The sequence below is a fragment of the Cannabis sativa genome, chromosome X (genome assembly GCF_029168945.1).
Source record: "Cannabis sativa cultivar Pink pepper isolate KNU-18-1 chromosome X, ASM2916894v1, whole genome shotgun sequence".
Taxonomy (NCBI): Eukaryota; Viridiplantae; Streptophyta; class Magnoliopsida; order Rosales; family Cannabaceae; genus Cannabis; species Cannabis sativa.
Window position 1 is genome coordinate 37,706,970 of NC_083610.1, and position 11,434 is coordinate 37,718,403.

General features: G+C 23.3%; 1 protein-coding gene across 1 annotated transcript; it reads right to left on the reverse strand.

Annotated features, from left to right (window-relative positions):
- Nucleotides 1-10,572, reverse strand: LOC115710044 (probable WRKY transcription factor 12). Its single transcript, XM_030638359.2, has 4 exons — nucleotides 9,610-10,572; nucleotides 9,305-9,378; nucleotides 8,669-8,833; nucleotides 1-436 (listed from the first exon to the last, which is right to left on the reverse strand). Exons 1-4 carry the CDS (start codon nucleotides 9,988-9,990, stop codon nucleotides 274-276), a joined length of 783 nt encoding a protein of 260 aa, XP_030494219.2. The 5' UTR covers nucleotides 9,991-10,572; the 3' UTR covers nucleotides 1-273.
- Between the last annotated feature and the right edge of the window lie 862 nt (nucleotides 10,573-11,434).

Consider the following 11,434-nt stretch of genomic DNA (forward strand, 5'->3'; position numbering starts at 1 on the left):
ATTGTGACAAAAAAAAAAACACATTGTATATAAATTATATATATAACACCTAGCTAGGTAGTGTTTGTAATTATAATTACATTGAAAGGTACACATAAAAATAAATAACTTAAGACGATGGCAATCCCTCTAATATAATTATAAATTTGACAAAAGAGTAGTGGGTCTAGATGATATGAGCTAATTAATTAAATTAAAAAACATTGTAATATAATAGAATATTACAATGAATTCTTTAATTTTTCTTCTTCTTCTTGTAATTTTAATTAATAATTAGAAAGAGGTAAAGCATTCATGTTCTGATGAATTTGAATCATCAGAAGGAGTGTGGTTGTGTCTACCTTCATACGTCGTTATCACCATACGACAATCCTCTGAGAGTCGTTCAACCCTCTTCTTCACTCGACAGTTGTTATGAGTACAACGGTAATAACTTCTGCCATTATTATTATCAAAACAAACAACTCTTCTGTTAATTAATTAATTAACTAATTATATATACTTTAGCTTTACCAATATATATATTACAAAAATATATGTAATATAGTTGTGTGAAACCTAAGGATCTTTAGATACTAACAAACAGATTCTCATGAGTAGTATATATATATATATATAAAATCATCAAAAGATAAAATTTCATATTAAATTTTGGGATTGGATCGATTTTGTCCCATTTGTAGGAAAAAAAATTGTGGTATGTGCTGCCAGTTGTTTGGTTTTATACATTTAGATTATGAGATTTGATCAACTAGCACTACTAAGAAAAATAGCTCTATATCGACATAACCGACCTGAAATTGACCTAATTTTTTTAAGGAAATTGACCTAATTATTAAGTGTATTGATTTATTAAAATGTATCTTCAATCCTAAAAATATTTACTAAGATCAAGAGTAAAAACCAGACATAAACAATTAATATAGAAATTCATGCAACAATGTTTGTATATATATATATAATACAACGAGTGTTTAGAGTGGGGTGGGTTCGCCAAAATTCAACTGGTGAGGCATGTGTACTCACTACTATATAGTATGGACCTTTAGAAGCTGTTTTTTCAACTTATTTTATAAAAAAGAAAGTTAAGGGATGTGAAAAAACCGTCTAGCTTGAAATTGACATTTAGAGGCCGGCGGTTTTTTGATAAATTTTTACGTTTTGTGCCTGTTTTGTTTTCGAGCACCTTTCTAAAAGGATTTATATTAATAGGGTACATGAAATATTTATATTCTAGGTAATTCTTGTTTATCTTTGGTGTGTGACTTAGATTAATGATACCCCAACAAAAACAAACTATTTGAAACCCTAATTTAAGTATTATAAGTTATTCAAAAAAATTTAAAAATTTACATCCTAATAACACCATTATAAGAGAAAATTAGAGAAAATTACAATATTTAAGTGTCTTTTCTTGTATAATTTTTGCTAGCCCATAATAGAACTCATATCATTATATATATAGGATTGAAAGAATGTCTAACTCTAAGGAAGAAAGCTAATCTATATACTCTAATATATACTATAGTAGTGTAGAAAAGGAAAAATATAAAATGTGTGATATACAAATTAATTGGGCAAAAGGAAATGGATCAGTTAGTAGTGAAGGTAACTGTGCTTTTCTTTTTTTTCTTTTTAATTAGTTAATGAAAGTAGGTATGGTACCTCTATCAATACCGATAAAAGATCTAATCGAGAACTATAATATTCGTAACACTATGTATGGAAATGAGGAAATTAATAATAGGATTTTAACATAATGAAAAGATTGCCGACCAATAAAAAATAATATTACCATGAATCATGATCATATTATTCATTGTTTTTTTTAACAAGTTAAAGAAAATGAACAGTGAGTTCATGTATCTAAGTCATGACGTAACAAATCACTCAATAATGTATTTGAAAAGCCAACATATTAATAATATAAATAGTTATAAAACCAAAAGAAAAAAAAAGACGGAAATATATCAACATTTTGTTTCCCAAATTTAGTTTTGGAGTTGAACTTATAAATATGTGCAATATTTATATAATAATAACAATAGGAGTTGTAAATATTCTTGTTAAAACTATCTCCAATAGTTACATCATTTTAGTATATTTTTTTACATTAATTTAGCGTAAAACTTTTTATTTTTGGTGCTACAAACTACGTACGGTACTAAAATTTAAATGTCACACCAAATAAATATATTTTACTTAAAAAATTTCACATTTTACATTATTTACAATAATAATACATAATAGGTAATTTATGATCTAACATGAATACTGTTTACAAATTAAATAATTAATATATGTGAATTTAAAATATTAAAATAATTTAAGTTATATTATTTAATATTAGTTATTGTTATTTTATATTTAAATATATTATAGTGTTTTAAGTTAATTATTACTTTTGTAATAAATTTTGTTTAGGGTTAAATGTAAGATTATTTTTTTAATAAATTAAAATATGGGTTTGTGAAAAAAAAAATATTTGGTGGAATGTGTACCATTTGGAGATGGTCTAAGAGTTAGAAAGATAGTCAAAATAATTAATTCATTGATAATATATATATAAATATCTATTCTATATAAAGTGTGCCTATATAACTGAAATTCTTGGTTTATGAGAAATTCAGGGGTGATTTTTAATTTTTATTTAATAAAATAATAAAATATTATTTATATATAATAAAATAATAATAAAACAAATCCTATTAATATTTGAACTGATACTAAATATTTGAACTGATACTAAATATTTGAATACTAATTAAGAATAAAATTAGTATTATATAGAGTTTTTGAACTTAAAAGTATCTATATAATTATAAAATTAATTATTTGTAAATAATAATATTAATTTAAATATACATGTAATTTGTTAACAAATTTTTTCATAACTATATGTATGGTAGTAAAATTATATAAATATAATTATATTTATTCTATAATTTCATAATCAAGTCTACCGATTTAATTTATTTTTTCAATGTTAATAGCATATTTCATTTTGAATTCCCTTAATATTTATATATCTATATATTTATTTAAATTTCCTTCAAATACTTTTATCTATTTATATATTTATTCTTTTATTTTTTTTAACGGTTGTTTTAAATTTTTATTATTATCACTTAGATCAAGCAATAAAGCATTATAGCAATATAAATATGTGAAAAATATGAAAAAGACTTTGAATATCAAAGTAAGAAAATTCAAACCTTTAAAGTCTCATTTTCTATATTTTTTTATACCAATAACGTGAGTGGGAAAGCTATTATTGATAATATTCTTAGGTATCATGATATATGAAGTTTAAGGTCCGATCAGTAAAATACGTGTTTTTGTTCTTTTTCTACTTGATTATACTGGCCTTAATTTTATGTAATTTAATTATTATATTATTTATAAATTATTCCTATACATTTATCTTATTATACTATTTTAATGTCGATTTTCATTATTAGAAATACTATACTCTTTCTTCTTCTTTTTTTTTTTTCATTTTACTTACCGCATTTTTTTCTTCTCTTTATTTATTTATTCATTTTTTTCAGCTAAATTATACCATGTGGATTTCTTAAAAAAAGTAGATAAACAGATAAATATAAAAATTTAAGCAATTAATTAACGATTTTTGAACAAAATAACAAAATCATAAAGGAAGAATCAATACCTTTTGAACTGACATCAAGTAAAAAATTAATGAGTGTGCAAAAATTACTATCAAGCAATTAATATATGTCATATAATATTATGTAACAAGTGTAAATAAAATAATATATATCTATCTAAAGGAGAAGTATGAGGCGATGACGTGGCGGTTTAAAATCATTTCAAACAGCATTATCTCTTCTCTCCCTAATTCTCCAATTTTTTAATTTTTTATTAATTTATAAATATCAATTAATCTAAAATATATTTTATATATATCATAACTCTAAATTTAAATCAATTATCACATTTTGTTTTTTTTTTTTGTTTAAAAAGGATATTTTTTTTTTCAAAAAATTAATATATATATTTTTAAGTTTATAATAATGTGTTATTAATTAATTAAAAAATAAAAATTTAAATGAGAAAAAACTACACGTGTAGTTATTATTTTTTTTAAATGATATTTTTTAAAAAATAATTATATATATTATTAATTTTATAATATTATGTTACTAATTAATTAAAAAATAAAAATTTAAATTGAAAAAAAAACTACACACGTGCAGTTATGATTTTTTTTACTATTATAAATATCTATTATAATCAATATATTCTAAAATCACTCTAAATTATTTTTCTCTTATCTCCTTAATTCTCTCAATTTTAATATTTTATTAAAGCATAAATCTATAAATTGATATTTTACTATTATTTTAATAATTTTTCTATAAAAAAGCATAAATCTACAAATTGATTTTTGCTATTTTTTTTTAAATATTTTTCTATAAAAATACAAAATATTTTAAAAAATTAGAAAATAAAAAATAAATTCCAAAAAAAATATTAAAACATAAAATATAATGAATCGTAAATTTTATTTATATACATAAAATATCAATCAACATTATATACCTTAACGTTTTTAATTTTTTTTTAAAAAAAATATAAAAATAATAATGACTCTAATGTGTAAGTTTTTATTTTTTTTTTAAAAAATAAGATATAGTAATAATAATAATAACAATAACAATAATAATAATAATAATAATAAAAGAATCAGGTGTACATGATACTTAAAATAATATTTTAATTACTTTTTACCGTGTTTAAATTTTTTATTAAAGAATATTAATTAATTTTTAACAAAAGCCTACTTTACATCATTTTTTGAAATGATAACTTTAATGTCAAGTATTCCATAATCTTTCTACTAATATTTTTCAATTAATGAAATGAAAAGACAAATTTTAATTCCCGTATGAAAAATCAAACTCTCAATCCCAATAATCAATAGAAACAACATCAAATTTTAAGTTCTCAAAATCTATAAAAATAAATAAATAAAAAAACAGATTTCATAAACACAAACTTAAACATTAGAACTCCAGCAAAACACTAAAACTCAAACATTAAAGACACATACAATAAAATTCAAACCCAGAACTTAACACACACACATCAGAATAAAAATTAAACCATAAATAAAGATTTATGCTACTATTTCTCGATTTTCGGTATTTATTAGCAATAAATTTAATATTTTAAGTATTTATGTCACAAATTTTTTAATTACAATACACAATTTATTTTTTTATATATAATTTAAAATATTTTATATATCCGCCGCGAAGCGCGGGATGTACAGGACGTGTAATAAATATTTAAATATATTCAAAATTCAAAAAATATTTCATGTTATCCATTAAGGTTATATATATAGATCCTCTACGTCTAAATATTTAAAATATTTCTTACTAAGTTAGAAAAATGTAGGTAGAAAAAAGGGTCGACTCTATAGATGTCATATTATTTATTTATTTAAAAAAATTTGCTTAATTATAAATGAAAAAGGTAATGGATATCTTCTTATCAAGTGATCAACTTATATGAATATAATTTTGCGCTTTATTTCACTAACTAAATGAAAAAACAATGAAAATGTAATATAGCCAAATACTTAAGAAAAATTCATAGTTATTAAAAAAATTAAGAAATCACACCTTAAATTTTGTTAATATATGAAGGATACAAAAGAATTTAAAGAAGTACATATTTAAATTCAAATAAAAAGAGAAGCCATATATCCCAAACACCCGTTATATATAACTTAGTTATGGCCCTAAAAGTTAGTTTTAATTAGGATGTATATATATATTAATAATTTATGTATATGAGGAAGATTGAATGATTAATAAATTTCTTCTTAGGATAATTTCATTATGCTCTATTTTTTCTAATAACTTCAATAAATGTAGATATATCATTATGTATGTTTTCTTTTATACATACTTGTTAAGCTAATTTCTCATTAGCAGATTTATAGTTATATATAGAAATGGAAGAACTAATCTAGCTTTTCTAAAACACACTTGAATATATATAGCTGAAACTATATAATGAGTACCTTTTATTAATTGATTAAACATAACATTATTGTGATATATAATGAAGCTCCTCATATACGTAGTTCGTTCTTTTATATTTATATATATAATTATGAGACGTACTTTTCATCCATAATTAATATTTTTTTCTTTGAAACTGTGTTATTAGTTACGTAGCTATATTAATTTATTGGATAATAACCTTTCATATTATTATCCTTAGTTATATAATTAGGGAAAATAAATAGAAGAAATTCAAAAGTTAAATGTATGTATATAATAAAAATTGGAAAGCATGGCCCCGCAGGATGATAAGCACAAATAAAAAAAAAATGTATGTATATAAAATAGAAATTTTTTACCATGTATCTGTTTTCGTATGTGACATAATTTTTTAGTCATATTTTTTCTCATATAGTTATTTAAGACCTACAGTAAAATTTTAAAATTTTTTTAGTTAACACGCTGAAAATGACGTTCAAATATTATGTTGCACGCGCGCGTGACTATTTTATTTTATACGTGTATAAAATAGACTGTTGAACACTGCTTTCTATATTGTAATTATTTCAAATTTCTCAAAATTTTATTAGATATCTCAAATAATTATAATGTACATGAATATAAATGAAAAATTAGACTAAAAAATTTATTATAAATGTCGAAACAAATAAAAAGTAAATTAGTGTATCTCCATCTAAGGGATGCATTGTAGAATAGAATGATACATTATATTCGAATGAAGATGTTTAATCAAATCTCAAACTGTTATTAATTCGGTGGAATTATATATCATATCACTCTAGGAAATGACACTTAAGTGTAAAAAATGTGTGTTTTTAGTATTTACTGATTAGAATAATTAATAATTAGGAGAATTATTTTAAATATCATTTTTTTTATTTTTTTTATTTATGGTTTGAGTTGTTTCGGTAGTTTTTATGTAGGTTGCTATGTAGATTTTAGTTGCGATTTAAGTTACTCTATTGCTTGCTATGTAGGTTTTCGTACAAATGTAAAAAAAACTGTTTAAAATGTAAAAATAAAAAAAACCTTAATAATTATTAGGTATTACATGAACATTCTGGTAGTTTTTAACATATAGGAGACGTTTGGTAATATTTTTTGTTTTGAATTTTTTAATTACAAAATTAAAAGTAAAATTTGTGTTTTTAAAAAACAAAAATGTGTTGTATAACCACTTTTATTTTTTAATTTTAAAAACAAAAAGCAAAATTATGCTCTATAACTTTTATTTTTATTTTTATTTTTTGATTTTATTTAAGTCGGGTCTAAGTTCGTATTTGGGGCTGGAGCTGTGGTCCGAGTCCGGGACTTTAGGGCCAAGGTCGGAGTCTTAGTCCTAAGGTACAGATTAGAGTCGAAGTCTAAAATATTGATTAATTAAGAAAAAAAAAACTATTTAGAAAACTTGTGAAAGTATTTTTTTTTTTTAAATTTTGATTCTCAATTAAAATATTAAAAAGTGAAAATATTTATTTTATTTTTTTAATTAAAAAACTTATATATATGCATAATTTCTGGAAATTTTTCCTGAGTGCCAAATTGAAAATGCATGCACAAATTTCTACATTATTATATAAAATGTGTAATTATACGTACGTATTTAAACATTTTAAAACAGTAAGCCTTTTTTTCTTTTATTGAAATGGAACAGTAAGCTTATTTTAAAAATACTTTTTTTTTTTATCTAAAATAACTAATTAAAGTGATGTTTAATAACACTTTTATTTTTAAATTTTTTAATCATAAAAAGTAAAATTTTTATTTTTGAAAAATAAAATGTGTTTTATAATTATTTTTATTTTCAATTTTAAAAATAAAAAATAAAACTGTCTTATGTATATTTTATTTTTATTTTCATTTGTTGATTTTATTTAAGTCGAGCATAAAGTTGGGTCCGAGACCGGGACCGAAGGCGGGTCCAAGTCTGGGGCAGGGTCTGGGTTCAGTTGCTAAGATCTAAGTTTGGGTTAGAGTCCAAAATATTAATTAAAAAAATTGTTTAAAAAAAAAATTGAAATATATATATATATTTTTTTTTAATTTAGATTCTTAATTAAAAAATTAAAAAATAAAATTAGTTTTATAGAATATTATTTTAAAAATATTTTTATATTTCTAATTTTAAAAATAAAAATCTAATTAAAAAAGTGTTACTTTACGCAACCTAATATTTATATAAAGATACAAAAATCAAAGAAAAAAAATATATATGCATATCAGCATATATATATATATATAAAATGTTTCAAATTAAATAAAAATGCATGCACATTATTTTTTCATAATATATTTTTAGTTCATATTAGCTAGTACTATAGCTTCCTAATTTCCTAACTATATATAAGTTAACTTGCATTAATTAAATACCAGTTAATTAAGCTCATAAATTAAATTAATAATTAATTATCATACATTTTAAATTAATCATACTTCAAAAAATAAAACTAATCATATAATTGGATCACTCGGAAGAATACTAGTTATCCTAATCATGATCAAGGTACCATACCATATGATAATTAAGGTAGATCAGAATTATATGTGTGTATATATATAAACATTTATAAATATAATAGAATAAAAGGTATATATATATATATATGTACCTTGGATGAAGGCTATTCTTGACAACTTTTTGGCCATATTTTCTCCACTTATAACCATCATCAAGAACATCAACATCACTTCTGGTTTGGAAGCAGAATCTTGGCTCTCTCAGTTTTCTCCTCACTTTCACCTTGTTTTTATCTGCACTACTTGAACTCCTCCACCTCCATATATATATTAATACTAATTAATCATCACTTGTTATAACATAATAAACTTGATTAATTAATTACAATCCCAAAATTGTTTTACTTTTTCTTTATATATTTGTCAGAGGTAAGTAGAATGGTAGATTAATAATTGATCTAGTTATAGGCCTCTTTCTCTATACGTACGTACTCAATACTCATCATGATCACATATATAATATTCCACAAAGAGTAATATTATGGTTTCTTTGAAAATATTGAACGAAGCAATAATATTATTCTCTTCCATATATTATGGCTGCAGAATCTCATCACTTATATTATATGTCTCGTTATTCGTGCCTAGCTAGCTAGCCCTTCTTCTCATCTGCATGTTTCCATGATTATATTATTTTGTCCATACACAACAATCAACATATTAATATATCTATACATATATAAATATATGTGTAGAAAGAGAGAGATTACATATTAATAAATATATACCATGAATTTCCACCATCGCTAGCATTACCGGTTAAATTATCCTCATTAATAGCTTTAGGATCCAACGTTCCCACCTGATCATTCATTTAATTAAGAACTTAATTAGTTAATTATACAATATAATTACTCAATTAATTAGTAATTTTTTTTTAAAAAAATAAATAGAAATTTCAAGTTAGAAACCCTGCAAATGAGAAGAAAAAAGAATTATATATTATGGAGACATTTTTTTAATCACACACAGAGATAAAGGTAATTTATTATAAATTCCCTCAAAACAAAAAGTGGTTTAGATTTTTAATTACCATTTGTTGTTGGTTAACATTATTATTATTATTATTATTATCAGTAGTCGTAGTTCCAACAAACTGGTCACCATGGCAAAACCCCAACCCAGAATTCGATCCAGCCATAGCCGTAGCTGCAGCCGCCGTAGTTGAAGCCGAGCCGGTAGTAGTGGTGGTGTTGAGATCAGCTGCCTGCTGTTGAGTCGACGCGGCTGCTGGAGCCAAGAAGCTATAAATGTTGTGATGATGATTATGATGATGATGATGATGATCTTGGAAGTGAACAAAACCCATGTCGTGGATCGGTGCCGGAGCTAGAGCCGGAGTAGTAGCCACTGAAAACGACGACACCTGAAGGTCGTAACTCGGTAGTACTGATCCTGATCTTTCTCCTTCCATATATATATATATAAATAAATAAATAAGGTTAAATATATAATATTAATGGTGTTTCTCTGTTTCTTTCTTTGTTTGGTGTCCGTACAAGTGAGAGAGTATGTTTGGGTGGGGAGAATTTGTTTGGCTTTTGGTTTTGGTTAATTGTGTTTGTAGTGCTGGGTACACGGTGTTTGGTTATTGGGTTATTTCTGTTTGGTCAACTAGTAAACGAAGAATGATGATGATCATGTTCAATATTTTCCTGGGAAAAATATTCTTTTTCCATATATGATCTACTTAGTTTCTTATTCCTAATAATAATATTACAACTAATTCCAGGAGTAGTACGAGAGAGAGAGAGGAAAAGAAAGAAAGAAAGAAAGAGATAGAGATTGAAAGAGAGAGAGAAAAAGGTAGTATTAGTAGTACTGGTCTTCAATAGCTTAGGCTTTGTAATAATATACATATTTAAATAGCCAGTAATAATATTTTTAAACAACTCATCTTTATTTGCTTAACACGAGTCTCAATTTATTAAAAGTGACTTTGAGGTATAAATTTGTGTGATTTATATATATGCTATTATTATTACTCTTAATTTACAAAAATGTTAAGAGCTACCGATATTTGTACAATTAGTGGTATTAGGTCTAACATAATTTACATTATTCTTACTAAATATTAGTGGTGCTCATTATTTTTTATAGTTAGTGCTTCTTGGTTGTTTAGCGATTTTTTTGAAAATTATTTTTTTTAAATTATATAAAACTCAATATTTAACTATACGGTATAACATTAAAAAGATGCAAGATACTAATAATATTTTTTTTTATAATTTAATATAATAACTTTTATAAAATATGACTACCATTATTCGTAAGGGATCAATTGAGGGCTCAATATTCTCAATATAGGCTTATATTATCTTCAATATTTCTCTTTTCTCTCTCCCCCTCACACACACGTTTCCACAGTTCAAAACTCATTATTAGACCATTTTGTGTGTATGTGTGTGTGGGGGCGAGTACTAGAAAATTTGAAGGTCTAATGAGATAAGAATATCTGCCAATAATAATTAATAGTAATTATTATAGTAACTCTATGATTAGTTACATTATTAATTTATTTCTCAATAAAATATAATTATCTGATTGATGTCATAATGTTATATTAATATCGTTATTAATTATACAACACAAATATATAGTTACATATATGCCATTTTTCATATGTTATCACCTCTAATTTTTGTAAATTAATTTGCCAATTACTAAAGAATTCTTATTAAATATTTTAGTTTGATAACTTTCATAGAATTAAAATAGAAAAAAAATAGTTCATTGAATTTTCTATATTAATAATAATAATAAGGGTTTTTCGTTAGCACATGGCATGCTCTAAGTTAATTATTTGGCATTTTGATAGCTACAAAGTTGCCAACTAATAATAAAGAAGAGAAAATGTC